Source organism: Protopterus annectens, chromosome 11.part0 (genome assembly GCF_019279795.1).
Source record: "Protopterus annectens isolate FY-2018-M chromosome 11.part0, PAN1.0, whole genome shotgun sequence".
Lineage (NCBI taxonomy): Eukaryota > Metazoa > Chordata > Ceratodontiformes > Protopteridae > Protopterus > Protopterus annectens.
In genome coordinates this window covers 1058875678-1058901365 of record NC_056745.1, presented here as the reverse complement: position 1 = coordinate 1058901365, position 25688 = coordinate 1058875678, and the positions used below count along the sequence as shown (strand labels likewise).

Here is a 25688-nt window from a genome sequence, read left to right as displayed (position 1 = left end):
TTTTTAATATATTTGCTCATCCATTTAAAGACTTTTCTACAGTTTTACAACAGCCTGCTTCTTGCTATTACTGAGGCATCCAAACACGGGGGAGGGTATGGGGGTAAACTCATTTGTTGCCTCTTTCAAAGGCTAGTCTCTTTTTTGTTAAATAAGAAATGCTTCTTGTCTCTCAGCCATGAGTGCATAGAAGAAACTCTATTTAAGTAGTAGGAAGATGCTGGGTAAGTTAGTGGGTGATTACTAGTCGACTGGTCTGAGCGAATTCAGAAGAAATGTAATAGATCACACAAACAAGAAACATTAGATGTTCTTAAAACACCTACTCATCAGAGTAGTTTTCTGTTCAATGAAAAATCACTAGCCTCATCCCTGCTTTCACTATTTAGGCTTCCAGACCTGTGGTAACCACTGATACTGCTATGCTAAACCTTCTGACCTATTCTACCAATATTAAGTCTGAAACAGAATAACACTGTATTTTTCTGAATGACTGAGCACATTACCATTTTTTATTTTTTTCAGTGGAGATTACCAAGACTTTACTGATGGTGCACCTTAGAAAGTGAACTTGAAGTCTGCATAAGTATAATGTATGGAAGGCATGCATGCAGTAGCACAAACATACATCCAAGATGTCACATTACCTAATTCTTTACCCTTGTTCTCCACCGCCTCCATCTCTCTTGACAAGGTTACATTTCTGTATAGAGTTTAATCTTAAATTTTTTTCTATACTTTTATAGAGAATAGTAAATCTCTCACTTTTGTGCACTTTCTTATAGGTTCATAGGTTCATAGGTGTATACTAGGCTAATGGCCCTGGAGCCTTTACAAGTCTAGCCAATAGAAGTGCCTTGGCATCGTGCCACCCATCATTAGTTCACAGTGCCTCTATCAAGTAGAGCACCTGCAGTGATTCCCCAGGGTGAACTTTCTATTTCTCATCCACTCATCAAGATTGCTCTTGAAGAGGGCCAGTGAGGTGCTCTGCTTCAAATGTATGGGAAGTCTATTCCAGAGCATGGGCAGTCTCTGGGTTATGAACCTGTCCCTCCAGCATGTTCTGTTGATTGTGGTAATGACGTTGAGGTCTCTGGAGCATGTGGTGCAGAGGGATTGGGATGTCTTTAGATGTAGCATTTCTGACAGAGCTGGGTCAGACATGGCTTTGTAAGTCAAGCAGAGATCACCTCTTAGTAGACGATATGAGACAGAGAATAGCTGGAGTTTATTGAGTCTGTCATGTAGGACATGTGTTTAAGACCTAGGATCCTCTTCATGAGGTACTTTTGTGGCCTTTCCAGCTGTTGCATGTGTCTAGTGAGGTACCTGCCAAATGGACATTATACTCGATGATTGGCCTAATGAGGGAAGAGTAGAGAGAGATGATGACCTCTTTCTTCCTGGATGCAAAATCTTTGGTAATGAGATGTGCCACATAGAAGGACTTTCTGAACACAGTGGCAATGTGATGGTCGAAGGAGAGGTTCTTGTCAGCCTGTGTCCCCAGATCTCTTATAACGCCTTTAGTGTTCAATGGGCTCCCATTGATGTGGTAATTAGTGGGAACTGAGTTTTTCCCAAAGTGGATGATGACGCATCTTTTGGCATTAAGCTTAAGGCAATGGTTTCAACACAAGTCATTGGTCTCAGTGATGCCTTTCTGTAGGATGTCTACATCACTTGGGGAGTAAATAACGGCTCCCAGCTTTGCAGTCATCTGCAAACTTGGAAAGGTATATTATGTTCCTATAGCTGTTTTGTAAACAAATTTTTCCTATCTACTTATCAGCTATCTAAGAACTGTTATTGTGTATAATGGTCAGTGTTGCTCAGAACAATATACTAGTAAACAAACAGACAAACGAACATAAATACATACATGCATGAATACATAAATAAATAAACATTATCTATCATTGAGCTGTCATTAAAGCTGTAACACATATGTTAAAATTTCTCTCTCTCTCTCTCTCTCTCTATATATATATATATATATATATATATATATATATATATATATATATATATATATATATATATATATATATATTTATATATATGGGTTACCTTCACTACACCGAATGTTCACTTTCCTGACAATCGCATTCACAAGACCAGCTCACCGACACCTCTAATCGCCAAAAGTCCACATTACCGAAATGTAATGTACTGACACTGACATCCTTTATCGCTGAAGTATAAAAGCAGGTATGTCTCTTTAACAGTCTCTAGGATGCAACGTGATCATGGCAGAATTGGTGTTACCAGGTCCAAGAGTTGTTGGAAATATTTATCCTTGGTGCTTTCACAAAGGGGCAAAGAAATGCTGCAAATAGAAGGATACTTATACCATTTAGAATGCAGCAGAAGAAATAAATGTTATTGGGGTTGCAAAGATAAAAGGAGTTTGCAGTGTAAAGGCAGAACGGTAACTGTAAAAGTTACAGATGGAGTTGAACTTGTGGTATCTGTTTCACATGACCACAGTGGGGATCCTAGTGAAGTTGAGCATTACACAGTTGCTAATGAAGTGAAGGTCAGAACAAAGTATAGCAGAGATATCCCTTGTGTAGTTGTGGAGGATGCATTACCCTCTACTTCCCTCACTGCAGTGCATAATATTCCAAACAGAAAGGCTCTTTTACAGCAGATAGGAAGAGTCCATAGAAAATATCACTTAACTGAGGGTAGGCATGAACTCACTCTAATGACCATAGATTGTAGTTCTTACACTTTAAAGGAAGGTTCTTTTGTGTATAAGCATATGGCTGACACGTCTACAGATACAGTTGTATATCCTTTTACTATAGTTAATAATCTTTATGACCTTAGCTGAGCTTCGATTTAGATGATGGATGGCACTTTCTTTCAGACTTCGAGATAGCTGGTCTAAAAAGTATTAGACTAAATTTCTCTGATGTGCAGCCCAAAGGGTGTTTGTTCCACTTTGGACAAAATATATGGAGAAATGTGCAAAGTTTGTGTCTGACTTCCAATTATAACAGTAATATGACATTCGAGTTATGTCTATAAAATCATTGGTTGCATTAGCCCTTTTGCAAGAAAATGAAGTGATGGAAACTTGTGTGGTGCTTAAAGAAGGTATTTCTGAGGAGGGACATGAACTGGTGAAGTACTTCTCAGACTATTATGTGCATGGCAGACTATGTAAATTTAACACTCTCACTGCTGCATCTATGAGATTCCCTCCTTTGTTTCTAATAAGACTTTGGAATGTTTCAGACCTGAATGAACTGTTCCTGCTATGTACACAAAATTCTGTTGAAGCATGGCACAGGAGGCTGAAATGTTTATTGGGCAATAGAGCTACTGATCTTGATATTATTATGTGGACTTTATCTAGGGAGCAGGACAGGACTGACAAGTTAAGAGTTCATAGAACTACTGGTGTGTTTCCATCACCAAAAAAACAGAGGTTGTTGGAGATACACACTCACTTTCAACACATACTACAGAATAGACAAGAATATATAGCTGTGGAATTTGTCAGGAATATAGCATGGCTACTAAAACTGTAACACTGACTAACATTCTGCCTACAAATTATTACATGAGCAGTCTTCACTTTTTCAGTGTGTCAGTGTTCAGATGCTATGTATTATGACAGTCTGATGCTTCACTAGATATCTTGAGTTCTCTGCTAAATACTTCTTTTATGTATACTTGCAGTTCGGCGTGGAAATTGTATTCATTATACGTTGATTTGACTATGTTGTTGATTGACTGGAATTTACTTATTTTGACTGCATCCTGTGAGTAAAGTCACTGAAGTTGAAGTAATTTATTGGTGAATATATGCATGGATATTATGTGGCATCAACGTACATGGGGATATTATGTGGATGTTTTTGCTGATGTAACACAATTGCCATTGTCGGTGATGGGATTTTTCTTGTCAGTGATTTGAAAGTCGAGCTATAGTGATTCAGTGTAATGAAGTGTCGGTGAACTGGTCTCAGGAATGTGGTTGCCGGGAAAGTGAACGTTTGGTGCAGTGAAGGTAACCTATATATATATATATATATATATATATATATATATATATATATATATATAAATAAATATATATAAATATAAATACATATATATATATATATATATATATATATATATATATATATATATTTTTTTTTTTTTTCCTTTTTTGCTTACCTCTAAATATAACCTTTCTGATATTGTCAGCTGCATGATACATGGCTTTTTCAGTCGTACAGGTGAACAAAATCCTCCCCAATGGATCAATACATTTTTTACACATAAAGAGAAATCACATTTCTATCATTTTTCAATACAAGTTACATAACTGAGCTGGATGAAGAGCTTTTTCTCAGAGATGAACTTGTTCATTCTGGCTTTTATGTTCAATGACCATCTCTATCCATTTGTTGAATTTAAGGACTGCCTAGCACTGAAAGCTACTGTATCCTGACATACTATTCAGTATAGGCAAACAAAGCTGGTGAAGTCTTGACTCTGGAAAACATCCATTGTTAAGAATTTTCACTACTATAAACTTAGAAGGCAGCATCTATGTAAAAGAAGATACTGTGAGTAAAAGTAAGACAACAGTTCAGAACTAACATGCATTGTGAAGAATAACTGAGAACAATCCCTAGAGATTAGCAAATGGTGTTTCATCCAAAACTGAGGCAATTTACTCAATGGAGTTATTTAAAAATATGCATCTTTCCTTTTTTGTGTTCAGTATTAATAATCACACCTCCGTCAATCAGCATGTGATTATTTGATCACAAAACATTTAAAATCTGGGAGGATGACAGAGATGCTCTGAAGGTCAAAAACACAAAAAAATTTTTATTCATTTTTTTTGTTGTGAGCAAACCACCTTGGTTCCCCAGACACAGCAGTAAGCCCTGATACTGTTGTGTGTGTGTGTGTGTGTGTGTGTGTGTGTGTGTGTGTGTGTGTGTGTGTGTGTGTGTGTGTGTGTGTGTGTGTGTGTGTGTGTGTGTGTGTGTGTGTGTGTATACATCTGTCTGTGTGCTTATAGTATTTATGTACATAGACTGACTGAAGATCAGACAAACTCTTACAAATGGAAGTGAAAATGCGACAATACACAACAGTGTTTCATTTATGACTTAGCTTAAGTAAGAGCCTACTTACTTTTCTCCATTAACAGTGATTTGGACATTATTTAATTTGATTGATACTTCATCGATCATAATGTTAATCTGACTGACTGAATATGAGGTGTTTCGAGTTATTTCAACACTAAACCCAGATACAGTATTACCGCAGTCCCAAGTAATCGCAGTTTTGCATGTTGTCTTTAAATGGAAGCAGTTGCCAGCAAAGGGTTTGAATGATCCTGTTCCCCAAATGTTGCAAGTTTCTGCAATAAATAAATAAATAAATAAATTTATATATATATATATATATATATATATATATATATATATATATATATATATATATTTTTTTTGTTAATGATTATATTCAACTTTGAATGTTGTCATAAGAACTTAAATTTGTACTTTTTGCCATAGTGATAAATTATGACTTTTAGTCTGTATCTTGAGGTGAGGTCAATTTGCTAAAAAACTGACACATTTCCTCATTTAGTCAATGATTGTTTCAACCCACCTGTGCTGTAGACAGAAGAAAACTCATATACCAACACACTCCAGCACCAAAGACATCATCAGAGGTATACACAGATAACATTATGTAGTTTGAATGTGTTCAGTGTGCAATAATACTTGCAGACAACCAAAAAGCTTCACAATGCTCTCACACAAAACAAAGAACAACAAAGAGATGGTTGAACTTTAGGAAATATGCTGCAAAGAATTCAGTGCTATAACTGGAAATTAACAAATGAAAATCTGAAGCTAATAAAGAATGGGGTAAGACAGTCTCCCAGTTTAAATTTTGGGACATGACAACCACTGCAAAAAGATGCAGACAATTTAATGATAGCAATTTTTTATCTTCCGGATTTGAACTACAATATTTCGCAATTTAGCCAGAGCTAAGAATTTCAGACATTAGTTTTAGCATTAGCTACTACAAACTTAATATGTTTTTGACAACAAATTTACATTAAAGCAGGGACCATTCTTAAATTATTTACCTATGTGCATGCAAGTCTTTCACTCTTTTTATTCATTCATATACACTATTTTTGCTTTATCCATTTAAGGGGATATTCTAACAGGTTTTGCAAAAATCTTATTGTTTGCATCATGGGAATCACATGGTAAAGGAGAAAAGCTATTATAGTAACACTATATAACAAATACCTTCAGTTATGTGAATGAAAATACCACCTTATAGTAAAGATCCCTTTATGTGCATTTCCCAAATAAAAAGAAAAAAATGGAAGTCTTGATAATGCAAAATAGCACTGTATATTTCATACAGCTGTTCTTAAATTTACCAAAACAGACTCAGAAGAAAGAAACACAAGCTAATAAATCCCAAACAGGAATCCAGGCACTTCGAAGCTGGAAATAATCCAATAATCCAAGTTATAATTTAAAAACCTTTTAATGTGAGCACTTTTATTCACATAAATAAAATGAACTTCTTCAGACAAATAAAAGGCATTCAAAAGAACATTTAAATACATTTCCTGATTCATGACATCACAAACCCACCCTAAAATATCATGTGATTATCAAGTCATGTGATCAAAAAATTCATGATTCATTCACAAACATATTATTATTCTTATGTGATGTAAAAAATATGTATGTATGTATGTATATGTATACATATATATATATATATATATATATATATATATATATATTTAAATATGTTAATATATTAACATATAAACAGGAATAAACACCATAGATTTTGGTGTTCTTATTCCATATTTATCTTAAAAGTGACTTTAATTTTAAAATACATTTCAAGGAACAATAATTATTTAGTCCAGGATATAAGTGTGCATTGATCCTTAATTGCCACAAAAGCTCATGCTCCTCTAACCTCAAAGTCCACGGACCCCCCCCCCCATAGTTGGGTACTACTTGCTCAATTACTAAATATTTAAAAGGTGACTTGATTAATTCATTATGTGTCTAGCCAAAGTGTTCATAGTATTCTGTTTATTTATGCTATATTGATGTTCTTAAATTCTTTGTTTAAAGTGTTTCTCTGTTTTCCCCACATAGAAGCAGACACATGCCTGGCACTGTACAAGATAGACTACCCCTTTTGTGTTTCAGTCAAATCTCCCCTGCACGTCATATTGTTCACCCAGAACAGTGACTGTTGATGTTAACTGTATACATTTACAATAGGGGCATCTACCACATTTCTTCAGACCTTTGTTAGGTATATTTTGACAATGAATTCCCTTAACCAAGATTTTGACAACGAATGTCAAAACTTGAGAAACATGTTCCTTAAGCGGGGTTACCCACCTAGTTTTTTGGATGACATCATGGTTGAAGTGGAAAGGAAGAGAATGATGGGCCATTTTAAACCCATTTTGAATAGGAATATACTGGAATGTAATGGGGAGATGGTGAGTACCATAACAGACATGAATCCTAGGATAGAAAATGAATTTAATGTTAGTTTTATAACAACTTTTTCTAGGGATTCAGGTGCCCTTGGGAACATTTTAATTAAAAACTGGGCCCTTATAAATAAAGATGCTAACCTTAAGACCAAATTAATGGATAAACCTAAAGTTTCATATAGAAGGGGGCCCAACATTAAATCTATCCTGGAAAGGAATGTAAAACCTTATATACCCAACAATGGTCTGACGAAGCTCGAAGTGAAAGTGCTTACCTGTTTATAGTAATAAAATAATTTTTTAAGCTTGAAGTGTCGTTTTAATTATATGAAAAGCTAAGTTACTGCCTGCCTGTTCGTGGATTGTTCATGCGACTGACTGCTTTCTACTTATTTGTTCATTTGAACATTTCCACATTAATCCTTACTATACAGTGCTTATTGCTGTGCTTTATAAATTAAACAGTATTGAGCAACATGTATAGAAGAAAGTGCATGAGTCAGTTGATTAGAGTCGATAGTATATATGTAGATAAAAATGTATAGGAAAGAAACAAACCTCAAATTATCTTTTATCCATTGGCACACCAAATAAGCAGGAGATGCTCATCCTAGAATGCTGATTTGTATGGTACAAATTCTTACATGCTGTAACTTAAACAGGGGACTAAATCTTTCATGTTCTCTGCTTACTTTTTGTTTGTTTAAGAACCATATTCATAAGGTCTGTGCCATTTCATAAGTTAGTATTTCATAATGCTGTAATATTGGCTGAAGAGAAAATAAAATGATGACTAGTTACTTACCAACAGTTTCAGCTGCTATAAGTGACTCTATTGATAGAGGAACATTAGATGCCAAAGAGCCTAGAAAGAAAAACAGTTAGTTTCTTATTATTTGACACATATACATGAAAATGAAAATCATGTTAAGAAATATTGCACATGCTAATAATTCCTGTATATGTGAAAAAATGGCCAGTGCATGTTAGAATATATTGTTAAGATTCAGAATATAAATCTACTCTAAAGCTTGTTATGTCTACATCTATATTATCACAGGGATTTGCATCGTACCACTTTGTGGAAAAGCCAAGATTACAAGACTTTCTTTCTGGGGATTCTTCAAAATTGCAGTTATACAGTGATAAAAGCAGAATTGACAGCAGCTCATTGCCTCTAGGAATAGGTCTCATATATGGTTCATTAAGGCTGCAATTTATAGACGTAGCACATAGTGCAACAGTAATTAACACATGTAACAGCCATGTAGATGCTGATGGTCATCCACACACAAAGTTAATAATGGTCTGATGAGATGTGATCTACCTCAGTCAGTCAGCCCTTTCGCTATTAGCACTGCACAGATATGCAATACTAATCTATGAATCCTGCATGCAGATTCTGTAAAATTGATTACTTTGTGAAACTAGCCTGAAAAGTAAGCATCTTTCACCCCACATCACTTTTTAACTTTTGTGAGTAGGTGGACTGCAACACAAAGACCATTAGACACCTCCCTTTAGTACACAGTATAAATGAAAATTCACAAAATAGATTAAAAATGTAGAAAAGTATAAATATCTGGTTACATAGGAATGTACAGAAGGGGAAAATGACCAAAGGGAATGATGACAATCAGTTCAGTAAAGACTGCATTTGCAATGACAATGGTCTTCAACAAGGAAATATACTCCGAAACTCAGCCTCATTATTAGGGTAAATGGCAGGGTTAGATTAGGTTATACCTGTGCAGCGCAGCAACAGTAGATAAGCTTACTAACTTGGTATAAAAAAATAGTTTACCTGAATTTTCACTTTGGGCAGTAACAACAGCACCTGTCAAAAATTAAAAAAGTAAATGAATGATATTTATTAATTGCTCAACATTTTTTTACAAGATTTAACACACAGCTGCAAAGTATGAAAATGTGATCTTATTCACTATACATCAATAAGTGCCATATTCAGAATGCAGATATATGCTTTGCTGATATTATATCTTGGCATTAATGAAAATGTCTGACCAATTAATACGTTGTGCTCCACTATAATTGTTGAAAAAGCACAATTACTACTCACTGGAATATGGAATGGAGAATATGCATTCTTCTTATAGTCTACAAACAAGGAAAATAAACATGGTGTTCTGCAATATAGAACTAAGGCCTACAAACAATATGTTAAAAAGCTATATTCTGTAATTGTTGAGTTGAATCTCTCAGTCTCCAATTCTACTTGGAATGAGGAAAAAATACATCGGCAACTGTTTTTCCTGGGACTTGTGCCAACACCCCAGAGGAAGTGGATCACAGTTATATTACAAGGAAAATTCCTTGTATAAATCATAAAATTCATAAGAGTATCCACAAGGAAGGAGGCATGAAAACAAGTACTGTGTATAAAGAGGTAAACAAAACCATGACTATGCATTAAAATATATGTAATGTTCTTTGCAATATATGGATTCAAATTTATTTACGCAACAACCACTCATTAACTTTGAAAGTGGGTAAAGCACAAGAAAGTCAAAGCAAAACTTATAAATACCTATGTACAGCTATAAGCAAACTTCTATTAAATGCTCAAACAGCACTGGTTTTGTCACAGAGATAATTAAGCAAACATTAATTTCATATCCTGGGACACTGGTTTATTGGTTTATTGGTAATAAAAATTAAATTACATTTTAATGTGATCTATGTCTATATCATTCATTATTTAATGAGAATTATATCCATGATTATTAAGTTAAATTTCCCGTAATTAGCATTATTCAATTACGTTTTTGTGCATCTTTATATAATGAACATTAGAGCAGATTCACAGTATAGCATGCTGAATAATGTAAACTAGAGGTTTAACAAGTATGAAAGGTAAAAAAGTACATTTTCAACAAAAAAGATCACTGAATTTTGCTATATTTGTCTAAAAATGAAAAAAAAAAAAAACACTATACTTTTTCCTAACCAGTTGATTAAACAGATACGTATAAGCCTTTTTTCCATTAATAGGGCACAGATAAGAAAGTCAATGAGCAGAGTCGTAATCACTGTACTATAACCCTGTTATTGAAAGGTTCATACTTAAGAACCTTCATATAATGAGCTTGTCATACAGATCCACTTATGCACGAACCTTGCTGTTTTAGCTTAGCTCATGATGCCACATAAGTGACAGCTACAAAAGAAATGCTTTGGAAACCTGTTGACAGCTTTGAAATCTGTAACACAGTTTGTATACAAACACACATACACACACACACACACACACACACACACACACACACACACACACACACACACACACACAAAGTTTAACAAAGTAAAGTATTTAATATCTTGTAAAACTGGTGGTTGATTAAAGATACATATCACATCTCGTCAACATTTGTGTGACTGTGATAAGGTTGCTAAAGCTGTTAAAGTGGTAGGTTTGCATGCTTGCATTAAAAAAAGACCAGCAATACACCGGGGTGGGTAAAATTCTACAGATATTACAAGGAATTATAGCAGTGACTTTGGATCTAATTTAATTCTGTTGTGTGTCCTTGAAGGGGATCCCATGAAATTCATTTATGGTATTAAACTCTCAAGTAAAATTCCCCAGATATTAAATGTATTATGATAAAGTCTCTAGTTATATTTTATTCTGTTATATGCCTTTCTGTATTCCAATGAATTGAGTTATTGAGCTTCACTCTTAAGCTGAATTTTTTGTAATCCATTTCTCTTAGGACACATAACAAATGGGTTATAAATAATGCCACAACGATAATTTTTAATATAAAATATTGAATGAATGCAGTTTCACTTATAGTGCTTACATACCCAGCTCATTATATCCACTTGTTTTAATGATTTTACTAAGATTATAAATAAATACTATAAGTCCATGCAAGATATAAGGAAGTCTGACAACAATTACATTTCATCGGCAACAAGCCCTTTTATCCATTTTCTGCATGGGACTGGGCTGTCATACCAACAGTGACCATCATCTACAACCAATGTTCACACTGCCAGATGACTAGCACATTTAATGCAGGAGGAATTAAGAATTCAGATGGCAAAAAACCTACAAAAATTATAAAAATTGTCAAGAGTGAACACATGTAGAGGAACTGCATAAACAGGTATCAGAATAACTAAGGCAAAAGGTAATAATTAATCTATTTGTATGTTTATTTTTTTTTCTGGGATGGTTCACTGGTCTATACAGACCTGATACAGGCTCAGTGCAGGGAAATGGGAAATAAAAGTAAAATCAATACAAAATAATTATTACAGGCAACACCAAGTTGAAAACATTAAACAGCAGATAGCACAGGTATACTACATGTATATGTGTGGTATAGGTAAAAAAACAACAAAATAGTCTTTTATAGAGTGTTATTACTGGAACCAATATGTACAGCAGTAGCAGCTGAATGTCTATTTTACTATTTGCAATATTTATAATGGTAGTTCAAAGAGAGAAGTAAATAGAGAATGTGAGGGAAGATGATTTAAGCAATCAACAGTAAATATCTTCATTACTTGGCTGTGTATTGATTTATCATTATAACTCAATACACAGCCAAGTAATGAAGATATTCAGTTTAATGAAGACTGACAAGAAACATTTCCAATACACTGATCAACATTTTTGGGGAATGAGACAGCAGTGGTTCATATATGAAGAGTTGTACAAGAGAGTGGGTGAAATGGAAATAAGCACTTTTAGCAGACAAATACTCTTATTATGATCAAGCACAGGCAAGAACAGAAATAGCGTAAGCATTTGAAGTGCATCTAAGGATGTTCAATAAGAATGCATTGTCTAAACCTTGGAAAACTTTCATAAGCTGGCCTACATAAACAACTTAGGCATGATGAGACAGAAGGAATAAATCTTGAAAACAAAATTTGTACCTATAAGACATAGGTTAAAAAACATTTACTGGACTAGCTTCAGTGTATCATTATGGAACAATATGGGAATTACCAGTAGTCAGCTGAAAATTAGGAAATGCCAATGGAATATCATACCACATAATTGCAGCTGATCAATTTAAATATGTACCTCTTGTATTAGAATAGCAAAGTTAGTCAATATAACTTGAAAAGAATACATGGCTCAGTGTAGCACTGACAAGCATTTATTAATCTGAAGACGCAATGAACAACAAAGGTAGGAAATTATTCAAAAATTGATAGAAACCTGAACTCGGCACTTCAGTATTAGAAAATATGGCAAAAGTTGCTTCAAAGCTGGATAAACATCTTCCTTACAAAAATATGACATCATATTAGCTGAAAGTTACAAATATATAACTCTTCAGAACTAGGACTTTTATGCATGGAAGTCAGATGAGTAAGCACAATTCTGCAGCTACTGATATTGAGGAAACTGTATATTATTCCAGTAGTAATTTTCCCCAACAGTGAATCACAGGGTAATCCACACTGATCCAAATATATTATGCATGCAGTGCTCAACTGTTGGCTAAAGGTATTAATACCTTTGTTCAATGTTTTAGTCCTGAGTAAAATTATTTATATGCATATCCTGAGTAGACACAAACTTGGTTAACAAAAGGAGAAAGCATTTTCCTCCTTAAGTGTGAATGTGTAAGCCATCCTTAGAACTACAGAACAGTACTAGAAGTGATAAACACAAAGTTTAAAGCCATTAAGAAAAATACATTTAATAATAGCAATAGAAAAGAAATGTAATAAAAGAAAATCATATTGACAAAGGATCATCTATTATTAAAACCATAAAAGAGAGCTATATAAGGAATGGCAGTACAGCATTGTTGGATCACAAAAAATTGACAGTGTCCTCATTCATGGATCATAGAAAGCTTAGAAATGTATAATATATATCTTTACATGTATATTACATAGCAGTCACTATGAAACAGTGAAACACGACAATTGTTATCTCAGGATTTATCCAAAGGGGGATAGTCTCAGGTGATTCTTTCTCACTACAGCTGTTTTGCTGACCTGTGCATTCTTAGCTTTTTAGTGGAATCATTAGTCATTTATAAGGAAGTTGTGGATTAGAGCTAAAACCAAATTATGTTTGCTACAAGCAGCTACTCATTATTTACCATCTAGGAGATATTTTCAATGTTGTTTGGTTGAGCTAAAAGAAAAATGAAAATATAAGTTTGAATGATTGCAACAAAGTGATCTGTAATATTCAAAGTCTGCCAAAAGAATGTAGAAGAAAACACAGCTGGTTCTGAACATTTCTTTAGTTGTAGAAGACTTGGTTTGTCTGGTGTGTTTCAGTACAATGTTAGATCAGGAAAGTGGCATCTTTATATTAATATCAGGACTGAGAAACACAGAGTAAGAGAGAGAGAGAGAGAGAGAGACAGAAAACCTGGTTCCCATTAAATTGTTTTTTGAAAACAATGACCTGCACTATACTGATATTATTTAATAAGTTGGAGATTTATGAGTCACTACTGAGTACTGTAAACATGTATTTTTTTTCATTTACCTACAGTTTTTGCTCACAATACCAGCTTCAAATGCTGAAAAATGTAGATGTCACATTGAGTGATTAATGACTAGTGTAAGATGAATGCAAGATTATGATGATATCCAGGTTAAGATTAACATATTAGGGAACTTAGTCATCAGCATAATAAATTATATTCTTCAGGCATAGATCATGATGAAGATTACTGAGGTAAATTAAATCTTGAGGGAATCCCTAAAGATGTTCTGCTGCACTCCAGCATGCAAGTTATTTGAAAGTGGCATTAAACTGCTAAATTTTAAACTAGGTATAGTTGAAAATAACTATGACATAGATCCAGGTAAGAAAATAAGTTTTCTAAGTCAGATTTTATATATATATATATATATATATATATATATATATATATATATAAAACCTATATATATGTATATGTATGTAGGTAGGTATGCAGAGTTGTCAGACACCTGAATAAACAGATCCAAAATGCCAACACCTATTTGGTTGATGCAGAGAGAACAGCAATGCACAGGTAGGGGAAAATTCTCTTTCCCCAGGATTGTGTGATGTCGGAATTAATGTATATAATTATCAGGTGGTATGAGAGGCAGCCACATATATGTGGGTACAGAGGGGCTTGCCCTCTTCCAAAACACTTGCCATTCATTTAGTCCACTGTTGGGTAATCCCAGGAGTATGCACAGATGTTTGTATTTGTTCATTCGAAGTTTTGAAGTTGATCTACTGGATGTTGGCATTGTGTCCCATTTGATTGGGTGTTTGACAACCAGATATATATATAGCTTTGTTTGCTGAATCACGTAGTCTGTGTTACGTAAAAATAGAAAAGTAGTGCCAATGGCAGATCACAGAGAAATTATGATGCAGAAAATATTACCATTTTGAGTAATAAAGTGTAAAAGCCACCAATAAACTGTAGTTGAAAGATTTTAGTAAGCAAAGGGCTAAACTGCGGTAGGCTTAAAGCTTTCAGGTGGGCTAGGAAAATTTTTTTTATTGTATAGGAGTAATAGCTATGTAGAATTAATTTTAGGTGCTACATCTAATAACGGTGGGAGACAAATATAGAGAAAAGCTGGCCTGCTTTTTTAGGAAAGATATCTGCAGAAAGAAGTTAGAAACCAATGCTTTAAAGTAATGAAGTCAGTCTAGGTCGCCAATTTATGGAAACTCCGTTGAAACAGAATTAAAAGATCATAGAGAACCTGACCACTGAGATGAAAACTATAGCAGAAATTAAAAAAAAATCAACAGACTAGAGAAGTACCTGTACCACAAACTTAGAACACAAAACGTTTATGTTGGGTGACTGTGCATGTTAAAGTACTCACCCACTAACCACTATTTCCAAAGCAATCATTCAAAAAAAAATAGTGGTTACAGGTCAGTCACCCTCATGCCACACTGACAGAAATTTTATTCTGACAGCAGCTATGCGATGCAAGAAGTTTAAATGATATGGTACATAACGGAGTACTGTAATCCATAACCGAGTGTTGTGATATGTAAAGGTTGAGGAAGTCTGTAGCTTCAGCTCAATGTTTTATAAATTGTCCTAGAAAATGAGAAAAGTTGTACATTGAGTTTAAAGCTGTATTCTGAGCACAATTTTGTCTGATTACCTCTGGATACTCAAGATACATTACATTAAGACATGGTTAACATTATGAATAGTTCAGGCATGTGGACCTCTAAATGTGAGTCTGTCCTTAAAGTATAATTTCTGCATAATGAACTATCATGTCTTACTTGAGCCTGAAGTAGTTTTATAAATTCATCAATAGTTTGGGAAATGAAGTCACAACAGTGAATAGGCTTATAGAAATGACATAGTTTGGTATAAATGAATGCAAAAATAATAATTTTAGGGGGATCATTTACAACATAACCATGGCTTATATACAAAATCACAATTTCAGTTTAGCATGCATTGGCAACCGTGAGCCTGGAAAAGCAGAATTTCTTCTTTGTCTTACTACATAAATTTGAATGCCACAATAATATTCAGTTTACTGAATCTGTTTTCTTTTTCAAAATGAATGACCTAGAATATAATAATGTTCTCAGATATTTCATGAAAAACTTATATCAAAAGGAAACAAATTTATTAACTAGCAAGGTAATGTGTAACAAATATCAAATAAAATGCTGGGAAATCAGAAAAAAAGAAACAAATTAAAAGAAGATGAAATTTCAAGTAAAAAAATAAAACATTGATGAAGAAAAACACTTTGCCAATAAAAATCTGCTTATCGATATGAAGATGAGCTAAAGCTTCTGGAGTAACAGATTAATGCAGGACTGGTTCTGTCCTGACTGTATACTTATACAAAGTTAGTTACATAAAAATTAATTACAGGAACAAACTTATCCGAATAAATGAAATGCTTACCTCTGCTCAGGCAAAAAGCCCAGATCAAAAATAATTTCAAATTCATGATGATGGGCTAAAATGTTAAGTCTCTCCAGCAAAGAGACTTAATATTTAAGTAAACCCTTTGTTGCATCCTTTTATACCTGGGAACGATGCATCTTGTTTGCACAGTCTCTGAACATGTTATCACTGTGCTGACATCATCTGAATCAGTTTTGAAAGAGTAAACAAAAGAGGGGACGTATTCTGTACATTTACCACATTGCACAACTGTCAGATATATATCAATGCAGTAGAACTGGTACTGATTAAAATGATGTCTTAAAGGAAAGGCATTTTTGTTACCTTTTTGTTATATGATACTTTATTATAGTGGCTTAAGATTTTAAATGATGAGCTTCATTTTACTAATTGTATCTAACTGCTTCATTTTAAGCACACTTTCTTTGATATGTTGTTGTTAAGACACATAAAAGAGTTTGCAGAGACACAACTGAGTCAGCATTCCTTGATAATACTTAAGGCAAGTCTCATAACTGTGGTAGCATAGTATAACACCTCTTGACAATACAATAAAATACACAATGTGCATTGTTTAAGATAGAGCCTTATTCAAACCAATGTTTAAAAACAACTTATATAGTCATTCTGTACCTGTTTAAGACATATACTGGGGTATCTTGCATCATCTTATGTGTTCAGGGGCTGTACAATGAATTAAGAAGCAAACATGGTGCTGGTAAGAAACAATGTAAATATGCTACTGAGCATGATAAGCACTGAATCATTGTCATATCAGCAGCATTGATAGCTACAAGCAGCACAACATTTAAGTTACGTTGGTAATCATATGAAAGGTACACAGAATTTGAAAAAGGGGCCTTTGGGACTTCATATAGTTCTACATTGAACCTAGCTTGTCACATAGAATCGTTTCTTTGATAAGGCAGAATTGCAGAGTGAACCAGTTGATCTGATGTGTTTGTATTTAACATAATAAGTTAGCTTTCACTACAACAGCACTAGAATTTCTTTAGATATGGGAATACTAATGAAAAATGTTACTACTGCCTACAGTAAATTATGCTGCACCCTCATCCAAGACATAGAAATATAGAGACTAATCTGCCTATATGCATCTTTTGTGATATCTGAGGTGTTTTAGTTTTCAGCTTATTATACAATTGACACAAATGCAGACAGATGGATATATTCGACACATTCACAATAGCATGCACATCAATGCACAGACATGCGCACTTACTTGCACACAGATGCACTCATGAATATGCATGCACATGAATGTAAAAAAAGGTATCTAAAAAAAAGTAAGTCCATTGCTGCATGGAATTTCCGTTCTGTCAATTGGCATCGCTAAAGTATTACAGTACGAACAAGCGAACAGTAACTGCAGCTCATTGCTGTGCTGACACGCGGGTGCCATAATGAGGAAAGAGAAAAGTGCAAATAATGATGTGTCTTAAAAATGAAAATAAAAAGATGCATGGAATTCAGGTTCACCTGTTAACGTTAATATAAATGAAAGTTGTTCTTAGTAGTCAGTAAACTAGTAGTGGTAGTAGTATTAAAGCGTTGATGGTCTTAGCAGAGCTATAGAATTAATATTTGATTCCCATTTCAGTAGTTAGCATGCTGGCTCACTGAATTAGGCAGGTAAAATTGCCAGCATTGTTTTTCCCTGAAATACTATATCTATAGCTTGATGTTCACTCATTACTATAAAAAGAATAATATAAAATAAATCAAAATAAAATGACATGCAGTAAAACAGAATAAAATACAAATATTACTTGGAAGCAGAAGTCAGAGAATTAGGGAAATAATTTAGGGAATCAACAGAAATGAGAACAACATTGGTGAAAAATGTCATAGTATGTGGAGTTGATTCTATGACATGGAATAACGTAAAATTTGACTAGTAGCTTTTAACAAGCATGAGTGCTGGAGGAGTCAAAAACGGAGGGCAGAAGGGCATGGCTGATGTCAGTTTACTAATTCTCTGAAGAGGGATGTTATCTGCTCTACTGTGGCACTAATTCTTGCTGTAAGGCAGGATCATAACATGCAGCATACTGGCTGGGGATGTGTACTTGGCTTTGTCAACCTGTGCTAAGACATAATATTCCTAGGCCATGTATAGGATCGTGTATCTACACATAGAGCAGACGCAATAACAGGCTCTCATGCATGTCTTGGGGCCTGCCAGCTACCTGGGGTGGTAACTTAATCTATTGCAAGAAAACTCCAATGGAAACCTAGATGATGTGGTCTCCTGCAATTGCCTCTTACCTCAATGGGAAAGAAATCAGCTGACCAATCATGGTAATGCTGAAGACTGTCAGGCAGAGAGGGTATTGTTCTGTCTCTAACCTCCCATTTATTGAGAAGGTGAAAGAGAATTAGACTTTTGTACTCTGATGTATTCTTACACAACCAGCCATGGTCTGGTAGATACTTGTCAGTTTGTGTTTACATCATTACACAGCATGAAATCTATGCTCATTAGGGTGATAAGTGCCCTACTGATGGTGAAATATAAATGGAATTATTCCATCTTGGTCATACTTGATTTCTTTGTTTTATTTAATAGTACGGGCTAGTCAAAAGTGAACTGATGTTGCACTTGAAATTGCAGTAGAGCACATTCTGTCTGGTTCTCAGTAGTCTGCTTCCTACCTCTAGGCATATCCAGCAAGTTGTGACAGATTTAAAAATTTTGAAGTTGCTATTTGTTTACACATCCCTGTTATACTCCAATTGGGCAGAGCCCATTTTCAGAGGAGGCCTTAGGAGAAAAGCTCTATCAAAAGTGCATATGTAACTGCATTTACATTATACATTTACATGTTCAGAGATATAGTTGATGCATAACAGAACTGCAGAAAGCACTGTTTATACTGATAAACTAAAGTGTTTTTATAACAGAAAAATATTATTAACTAGATACATTATAAGACTATGAGATGTTTATTTCACTAGAAATTAGTCTGAGTGTATTTTTATTAAGATATCAAACTTTAACAGTGAGTCATGTACCTTAAGTTACCACATCCTATGAAATCAGGATATATTTGTTAGTACTGATGAAGAGATTGGTATCAGGATGAAGGGTAGGTGTAGAAGATGAAGGATATAGTATTGGAGATAAGAGTTTTGTGTAACAGGACGTCGGTCCAAGATATAGGTAATGACAGCATAATAGGGTTAGTCTCAAAAAGCAGAATAACTAAATGAGACAGGAAAATAGAGAAGAGTATATCACTGGCTGCAATCTATACCTCAGGTCTCAGTCCAGGCATCTTTGTTGTTCATGGAATACGTGCATCCCCTCAGAGAGGTCATGGGTAGGAAATGCATTACCTATCAGATGTATGATGTATGCAGATGATGATCAGTTATTCCTCTCCCATTCTTCAGAGATACCTAATCCACTTGAAGAACACCTTGTTTCAGTTATGACATAGATGCCTGTAAACAGATTGACACTCAACCAAAATAAGACTGATGCCATTGCCCTGCCATCTGCAGTATCCACTGATTTCCACATTCTTCATTCATTGATTATCAGGGACAGTAGGAATTTGCTTCAGTCATTAGACACCTTGACTTTATCTTTTCCTGCAGACTGACATTGAAGAACTGGATGTCTCTGTTGTCAAGACATGTTACTTCCAACTGAAGAATATATATGCATATGTGTGTATATATGTATATTACACACACACACACACACACACACACACACACACACACACACACACACACACACACACACACACACACACACACACACCATTGGTCATAGAGACAGTGAAGCACGCTCTGTCTCTTTCCTATCTTGACTGCTGTCATACCATGCCTTCACATGGAGCTTTTGGATAATAAGTTAGCACTCATGCAATGTAAGATACCTATACTGTAATCAAGTAAGGTAATCTATACTTTATTGTTCTATTTAATAATAATGTGAATTAATGGTTTTGTATTCATTTTGAAACACACCAACTCATGCAAATACTTATTTTACAGGTTATGTAGTAACAGCGCAGCTTGCAACCACAGGATAAAGAATAAATAAGACTGAAACATTTGGAAGGATAATATGAACTGAATTTTTTTTTTAGTCAGAAGATGAGATGATTGGTAGAAGGAAATTGCAATTGCATGTTAAGAGATTATTTGAGTGCTGGGAGAAATGGTGGAGTTTGGGTTACATCACTTTAGAGTAGCACTGCCACTCTTCTACTTTTGAGAGATCCTCTTTTAAGTATTTTCTGAACTGGTGTAGTGTGGATTATTCTATAATGTTTGGGGGAATTGTTTACCAGAGTTTGGGGCTTACTATTGAGAAGCTGTGGTTGTTGCACTTTCTACTTGAAAAAGTGGTAAGGAGAGTGGGGTACAATCAGGCTGAGGCATAAGGTGGTAGGTTCCTTTAGACCTAAATGTGAACCTCCCTGCTAGATAGAAAGAGAAGTTTTGGTTCAAACATTTGAATAGTGGGTGTCCAGCAAAAAAAAATCCTGTTTGTTGTATTGGAAGCCAGTTTGCTTTTCTTGAGTATGGAGCAGTGATATTCTGTGTATGTTGCTAATATGAGGAAATTCGCTATGTTATTGGTAGCTGAGTTTCTGTGGTGGTGGTGCTGTGGTAGCATTGTCGCCTCACAGAAAAACATTGTCCTGTTCGATTCTCAGCTAAAGCTTCTTCTATGTGGAGACATGCGTGAATGGGCGTACCTTTTTTGAAGGTTGTGGTCAGAGCTGGCAACTCGGTATGTAAAAATCTACTGCCAATCATTAGCAGACCTAAGTTCCGCTGTGGTGACCCCTAACCAGGAAAAGCCGAAAGATACAACAACAACATTGGTAGCTGAGTTTCACTGAGACTGTGGCAATTATTGGCAGAGTATATTCAAGTTCTGCTATAAGTTAGCTTTTCCCCATGTTTGTCTACCAGATGAGGAAAGAAAGTCTGAAATCTTCCAAGCCCCCAAAACAGTTTACTATATTTTGCCCTTTTTTAATGCTAAAGAAAGCATGAGAAGAGCCCAGGAAACCTGGTTTTGGAAGCCCTGCAATGGCTCAAAATTACAGAAACACTGACTGAATTAATGCAGTCTGCATACACTAACCCAGTAATAAAAGTATGAATAGTGTTTGGAATCACAGAATGTCTCCCACTGGGACTGGATGTGATTCAGGGCTCAGCTTTGAGGCCATTGCTGTTTATACTGGTGATAGACTGCATCAGCAAACTGGCATAGGGTCCCCATCCATGTGAAGCCAAACACATTCCTAACCCTATTTAAGTATAACCTTTACCAATTTATAGAACATCAGAAATTTAGCCTAGCTTTAGCTCCCATGTCTCTGATGGACAGATACAGACAGTGATGCCTACACTAGCATACCTACCTCGAGAAATTTTCTAACATAACCCCTTCTAATAAACATCCATGATACAGGAACACAATTGGGTTTGATTGCATGGCTAGGCTTAAAAATGCCCTGGTGGTCATTAGCCTAGTATATACCTATGTACCTATGAGCTGCACACTGTTACTGTTTTCATATGTAATACACACCTCATACAAAGCAGGAATAGAAAACTTCAATCCACATTGTTTTGTATGAAACAGCAGTTAAATCTTTTACAGTATAACAGACTACAGCAATGCCTCACTGAGATTTATTCCCTAGTTCAGTGCTCAGTTCATTTGTTTTCTGTGTGGAGTTTGTGCATACATAATTTTCATCTGTGTGTGTGTGTGTGTGTGTGTGTGTGTGTGTGTGTGTGTGTGTGTGTGTGTGTGTGTGTGTGTGTGTGTGTATAATGCCAGGAAAAGATGCAGCCTCCCCACAATTTCTACACTGGGCTGAGTGGGTGATTGACAAAGAATGAGTGAATGAAGATACCTTGATGAAAAATAAAATTGCTGAATAAAAATCATCTTACACATTACATAAAGAATGCTCCCTGTTGATGTGTTATTTGTTTGAATGTTCTTTGCTCTGGTTTTAAATTTTTGGAAGCTGTATTTAGTGAGCAGAAAACAAATGCCAGTCTGAAAAAAAAAACATTTTTAGAGATGGTGTAAGAATTTCTTCATTTTTACTTCTTGAATATCATCATATTTATTGGAACACTGACAGTCCATAGGAGATATATTCTATTGGCCCTTTAATATGTGTTGTATATTCCTCCTTTATGACCCAACACCAGCATTTAAAGATCATTGGTAAGAGCACATAGTCTAAAAAAGTTATGCTTGCATTATTAGCTTACATAGGTGATCTATTTCTGAAATATGGTCATAGTAATTTAAAAAAAAAATACTGATTTGGCCCCCTCTTCCCCCCAAAAAAACTTTTAAAATAATTTCTATGCAGTGAATCCTCCCTTGAACACATGCCTACTTATTTCCTGGTTATATCTTGTACCTGCCCCTTTCTGATGATGCAAATGGGAGGAATAGTGACTTGAAGTGATTCAGAGACTTTAGTTAGCTGGGGACATGTACACAGGAATTTCATGGCAATAAACAATTATTCAACTAACATTCTCTGCTTTCAATTAAAAATGGCATTCAGGATACATTAACTCATTGCTTGCTACAAGAGTATATTCATCAGCAAAGCTTTGTTCCAATACATCCTGCAAGAGTGTACTCATGTTTACAGGAGACTTACCTAAACTCCTGACATGAATATGCTTTTTAGTGTTTCCAAAGTCTAATTTCTGAAGTGTCTGGACAAAATGTATGTCTAAAACCAACACAGTAAGGCAGCATGTATAAGTTGAAGCGATTTGCAAAGCATGCATAGTGAAATGGTCAGCATGGGATGTGCAGAGCTGGACTTTTTAAGGAGGGTTTGTAAAACATTAAGATCAAACTGAAATATTTTCCACATTGTCACAATGTCATACTACAGGTGGTCTATGCAGATACTGGATGCCAGTAAAAATTGATGAATTATTTGAAGACATTCAGAGAAATATTTTTTTTAGTAAAGTTCCACTCCTAGCTATATTTTTCATAGCTGCATTAATTTAATAAAAAAGTGTGACCTACAGATGAACAAATTGTGCCATTTTATACAAGCTTTAATGCTTGCCATCTTGCCACTGATACTTGTCTTCTAACAGGTTTTGCAGATTAATATTCTTTTGAAAGTTTGTGAAACTATTATATGCATAATTTGTACAGATTTTGCAATATCACAAAACAACACTATGCTACCCCTTCTTGTCATACATCATTAGAAAGCTCTCAGACAGGTGAACAGTTCTCTCACTGACATCTTAGCTATCTTGCATATTTACAGATATATAACAGTTTGATCATAATTTGAGACATATGAAATAGATTTTTTCTTTCCTCTTTATATCGTCAATATAAAATCATATGCATTTATACCTTTGGTGCTAACACCAGTATATAGCCCATTGTCTTCCAATACATTTTTTTGTAACTCATACCATTTGTTAGATACTGCAAATGTTATGAAATTTGCTTTCAGTAGACGATTTTGGGAAAAAGGATTCTCAGGAAGCAAGTAGTTTCCTGACTAAGATTACCTCAGGAAGCAAAGGTGTTAATTAGCCCCCAGCTTTTCAGAACTGAATGAGTTAATAGATGCAGCTTTTGGAGGAACAGTATATAAAGAATTTCTATACTGCAGATTGAAATGTGTTTTTGTGGTTATTGTGAATTTTGTCCTGTGAGTTCTGCATATTTGCATTGTTTGTTGTATTTTGAACTTATTTTATTTCAGTTCCTTTTACTTTATGTTTTCCTTGAGGAGTTCAGTTTTAACAGTTAGGGCCAGTTACCATTCTCTGACTGCAAAGTGATTAAATCTAGCTGATTTGTGGGAGGAGCTACAAAGCAGCATTTTACAGTAAGCAGAGCAGGAGAATATTTAATCTTTTAAACTAATGCTTTTCTTTGACTACTGCTCTTGTGTGAGTGTTCTACAATTCTTCTTTTACGTTTTGCATACTTGTGTTTGTTGTCTTTTGTTCTTATTTTATTGCAGTTTGTTTTCCTTTAAATATTTTTTGTTTGAGATTTAAAAGTTATTACTTAGAGTCAATAGACAAGGTTTTGTTTTCAGTTCCTTTGACTGGAAAGAGACTGAGGCAGCATGATTGTGGGAGACGCTGAGAAGCAGACATTTTTATTTAAGGTGAACAGAAGAAAAGGCTTGATTATTTTTTACTTCCACTGTTCTGTGATTGCTTCTGTTTTTGAATATTCCCACCCCCTCACTTACATCTTGTTATGTTCTTAAATACCTTTTCACTAATAAAGCATAAGTTTGTATTTCTTTCATATCTTCCCAACCAATTAGTACAAACTGCAATACGCAGAGTATTAGCCTTTTCTCATTTTACTATTAAAATATACAAATTCCTTGACAAAATTACAAATCACTGGCAGGACTATGAACCACGTCACTGAAATCTGCTTGGGATTAGTACTTATTTTTGCTCCTGGTGAGAAAAGTAGTAGTGGGACATTACTTCTTATCATTCTCAGAGACTACTAGTGATTGAAATCCTGAAAACTGCTTCTTAGGAGCCAGCTTGGGATTAGTAATATTGTTTTGCTGGTGATGAGGATGTTTTTCTGCTGGTGAGAGAAAGAATAGATCTGATCAGGCAGTGTGTGCCAGATTTCTCTGATTGGTCTGGTGGTTCTTTTGGTACAAGCCTCTTCAGTTTTAACTTTAGAGCATTATGCATGTTACTTGTCTGTTACATTGAGCTAGTGTAAATGATATTCAGGGCATCTACCAAAAGAAGACTGCAGCAAGCCTAAAGAACTTTGCCACATTAAAAGCAAGACTGCCTGATTATCAAACAGAATGTGATCTGCTTCTCCATTTTGCTTTGGTGATTGAAAGAAGAAAGGAGCATTGACTCCTAGCTGTGTGGACATACAGTGAGGCCAGCACTGGTAGCAGCCAAGTAGAAACCAATAGGCACATCACCAGTGCTCATAATTTTTGCAAGCCTAATTATGTCTTTTCACTGAGTCATACTTGATTAGCTACCACCCAACCTTACTCAAAAATGTTTTATTAATGAATATAAGTTAATAACAACAAGATAAAAACCATAAGCATGAATTTTACATTATTAAATAAAAACAAATATTTCATTAAACAATAAAAAACAACATCAACTATTATAGGTTCATAGGTTCATACTAGGCTATCTGCCCAGGGTCATTTATAAGCCTAGCCCATAGTTATGTG

The 25688-nt window shown here is 34.9% G+C and overlaps 1 protein-coding gene across 1 annotated transcript in view; it reads right to left on the bottom strand.

The window, feature by feature from the left end:
* The window catches only part of LOC122815693 (mucin-19-like), a gene marked incomplete in the record, with an annotated part of 520597 nt that extends 504104 nt beyond the window's left edge, over positions 1–16493 (bottom strand). Inside the window, 4 exon segments of the mRNA XM_044088393.1 lie at positions 5155–5383; positions 8334–8393; positions 9333–9365; positions 16420–16493. Of these exon segments, the coding sequence (XP_043944328.1) occupies positions 5155–5383; positions 8334–8393; positions 9333–9365; positions 16420–16465 (368 nt within the window).
* Positions 16494–25688: the final 9195 nt, after the last annotated feature.